General features: G+C 61.5%; 1 protein-coding gene across 1 annotated transcript in view; it reads left to right on the forward strand.

Moving 5' to 3' along the window:
* Positions 1 to 1,153: 1,153 nt before the first annotated feature.
* The window catches only part of DLGAP3 (discs, large (Drosophila) homolog-associated protein 3), a 7,850-nt gene continuing 5,914 nt past the window's right edge, over positions 1,154 to 3,089 (forward strand). The window contains exons 1-4 of the mRNA XM_009890600.1: positions 1,154 to 1,275; positions 1,569 to 1,672; positions 1,943 to 2,454; positions 2,879 to 3,027. Of these exons, the coding sequence (XP_009888902.1) occupies positions 1,154 to 1,275; positions 1,569 to 1,672; positions 1,943 to 2,454; positions 2,879 to 3,027 (887 nt within the window). The remainder of the gene's footprint in view (positions 1,276 to 1,568; positions 1,673 to 1,942; positions 2,455 to 2,878; positions 3,028 to 3,089) is intronic.

Raw genomic sequence — 3,089 nt, forward strand, 5'->3', positions numbered from 1 at the left:
CCGCCAACGCTCGCCTCGCCGCCCGCCCCCGCGCCCCTCGGGGACCTCCAGCCCCGCTCCGCTCCCGGCGCTCCTCAGGCACGCGGTGCCTCCGTCCCCCCGCATCCTCCCGGCATCCCTCGTTTCCAGTCCCCGCGTGTCCATCGGACCCGGTGTACCACGGGGACCGTCCCACAGTCACCTTTCCCTGCAGCCAGTCTTGGAGACGGGCTGCCCACAGCACCCTGCCTAAGTATGATAACAGGAGCATTAATGATGCCTGTTAATTAGCCAAGCTACACTGGAGAATAAGTAATTTCCTCATTTACAGTCATACCAAAGGCAGAGCCTTTGAGGGACCGTAAGGAAGACAAACCTCTGCGGGTGTGCGCAGCCTCACTGCTCCGGCGTCCCGGCAGCCGGTGCGGGGCTCACCCCGCCGCGACGCCGTCCGTCCTCCTGCATCCACCTGGGGATGCCCCACACGCAGCGCGGCCACCTCTGCTCCTTGGCTCTCCGTCTGTGGGGGCCAGCGGGGCTGTGGGGGGCAGTGGGACGGTGGGATGGCCACTCGTGGGTCTCCATCCGTGGTCGGGTGCAGCAGCCGGGGCTGTGTGAGGAGGATGCGCTGGATGGAGACATCAGAGCGCGGCCCCCCCGCGCCCCGCGGCAGCTCATTAGCAGCTCTGTGAATCGCAACGGCTGAAAACCTCAGCCAGAACCGTTTTCCTAATGGAGAAACACTTCATAATATTTGGTGTCGGAGAAGAAAACAAGTTTCTGATGATGGCAGCGTGTCCTCCCTCGCCGTCTGCAGGCCCTGCGCTGCCTGCATCGCTGCCGGTGGTGCCTTCTCCTTCCCGTTCCACCCTTCTGCTGCCCTCTCCGAGCAGCTGAGACCCCGGGTGCCCGGCCCCGGTGACATGCCCCCCTTATCCCATGGGGAACCACGTTTCTGGCACCCCAGCCTGGCTTCGCAGGGGCTCAGCTGGGGCCGAATCCTGCCCTGGGAGCTTCCCACCACCCTCAGTTGGTTCCTGCGGGATGGCCCCAACGCTTTGCTGGCGGGAGGGCACGGAGGGGAGCGTGATGCCATGCCTGTCCCTGTCCCCACAGGTAAGCCCGCAGGGACAACCCTGCAGGATGCCGAGGCTACGGGGAGGATGCTGACACCATGAAGGGCTACCATGGGGAGCGTAGCCAGGCACAACCCTCCTCCGGCCACCGCTGCCGCTGCATCCCAGAGGACTGCGAGCATCCCGCCGACTACATCCAGCACGGTCCCGAGGGCCGGCCGCCCGAATTGAGAAAGAATGAATGAAAACTTACAGATTTGACACATTTCCTCATACATGAAGAATGGTGTTTCAATGATGACAATGTTGATTATGTATTTGCAGTGGCGTTTTTATTTTTCCATCAACCTTAAAAAAAAAATAACAATAATTTCAGGAATCCATGCAAGGAAGCTCTGATGAGACAGCCAACAGTGGTGAGGATGGCAGTAGCGGTCCCGGTAGTAGCAGTGGCCACAGTGATGGATCCAGTAATGAGGCCAACTCCAGTCACGCAAGCCAGTCTGCTGGAAGCCCTGGCAGCGAGGTGCAGTCTGAAGACATTGCAGATATCGAAGCTCTCAAAGAGGAGGACGATGAAGAGGAAGAAGATAGGAGTCATAATCCTCAGAAGAGCAGTAGGAGCACAGATCTACGAAGCAGGAAACTGGAATCACAAACAGGCATTTGTCTGGGAGATTCACAGGGGGCGTCGGAGAGGAGTGGTGCAAATAATGGGGCAGGAAAGGACCATGTTTTTAACACTGACTCTGTGACACCGGTAGATAATCGAATTAGAATGCTAGATGCTTGTTCTCATGCTGAGGATGCAGAGCATGATATGACAGGGGAAATGAGCACTGCTCACATTTCGCAAGGGTCTCAAGATTCTTGTATAACTCACACAGGGGACTTCCTTGGGGAAACTATTGGAAATGAGTTATTTAACTGTAGGCAGTTCATTGGGCCACAGCATCACCACCACCACCACCACCACCACCATCACCACCACCAGTCCCGCCATGGCAAGCGCAGCAAGAGCAAGGACCGCAAGGTGGACTCCCGGCACCGGTCCAAGATGATGGGCTGGTGGAGCTCCGACGACAACCTGGACAGCGACAGCAGCTACATGGTGTCCGGCCGGCACGCCGCAGCCCAGGGCACCCAGTACTGCGTGGACGCTCCCGAAAGTGCCTTCAGAGACTTGACCTTGAAGAGTCTAAAGGGCGGCGGGGAAGGAAAATGCCTGGCCTGTGCCGGCATGTCCATGTCTCTGGACGGCCAGACGCTCAAGAGGAGTGCCTGGCACACCATGACCGTCAGCCAGGCCCGTGAAGCCTACCCCAGCGCCGGCGGCACCGAGAAGACCTTGATGCTTCAGGAGGCAAAGGCCAAAGACCGAGCGTACCAGTACCTGCAGGTGAGGGGCCAGGCAGGGCGGGGGGCTGCCACCTCGGGGACTGCAGCTGGCGATGCTGTGGGGTGAGCCGGGGCTGAGACCCTCCATCCCGGCAGCCCGGGGCGGCGCAGGGATGCTCCAGCTCCACTCCACATCCCCAGCGCTTGCACCCTGTCCCCGGTATCCCACGCCGGTCCCCGCTGTCCCCTCGCCGGCAGTGCGAAGCCCCATCTGCCGCCTCCTGCCCCGGTGCCCGCTGGATTTGGGGTCAGAGCAGCTCTGTTGGCTCCGGGCTGCCGGTGGCCCCGCGCCTGCTCCCTCCTCACAGCTTTTATCCCGCTGCTGCCTGGCTGGGTGCCACAGCCTGCCACATCACCGACCCTTCTAGGTCACCCCCCTTCCAATTAAAAACTAATTAACTCTTCTCTCCCTTTCCCGGGGGAAGGAGACAGGCAGCGGTAACGCCGTGCTGGCCGGGGATGGAGAGGGTGGCCGGGGCCCCGCTTTGCCACCAGCAGGGGCACTGGGGCAGAGTGACAGCCCCACCGCCCTCCCCGTGGGGCCCGGGGGACGCCGTCCCACCGCCACCGCTCCGTAAGGACCCCGTGGTGCCGGCGTCAGCGGCGCGTGGTGGGCCTGGCGGGCCCTCCCCAGCA

Source organism: Charadrius vociferus, unplaced genomic scaffold, assembly GCF_000708025.1.
Source record: "Charadrius vociferus isolate BGI_N301 unplaced genomic scaffold, ASM70802v2 scaffold1578, whole genome shotgun sequence".
Lineage (NCBI taxonomy): Eukaryota > Metazoa > Chordata > Aves > Charadriiformes > Charadriidae > Charadrius > Charadrius vociferus.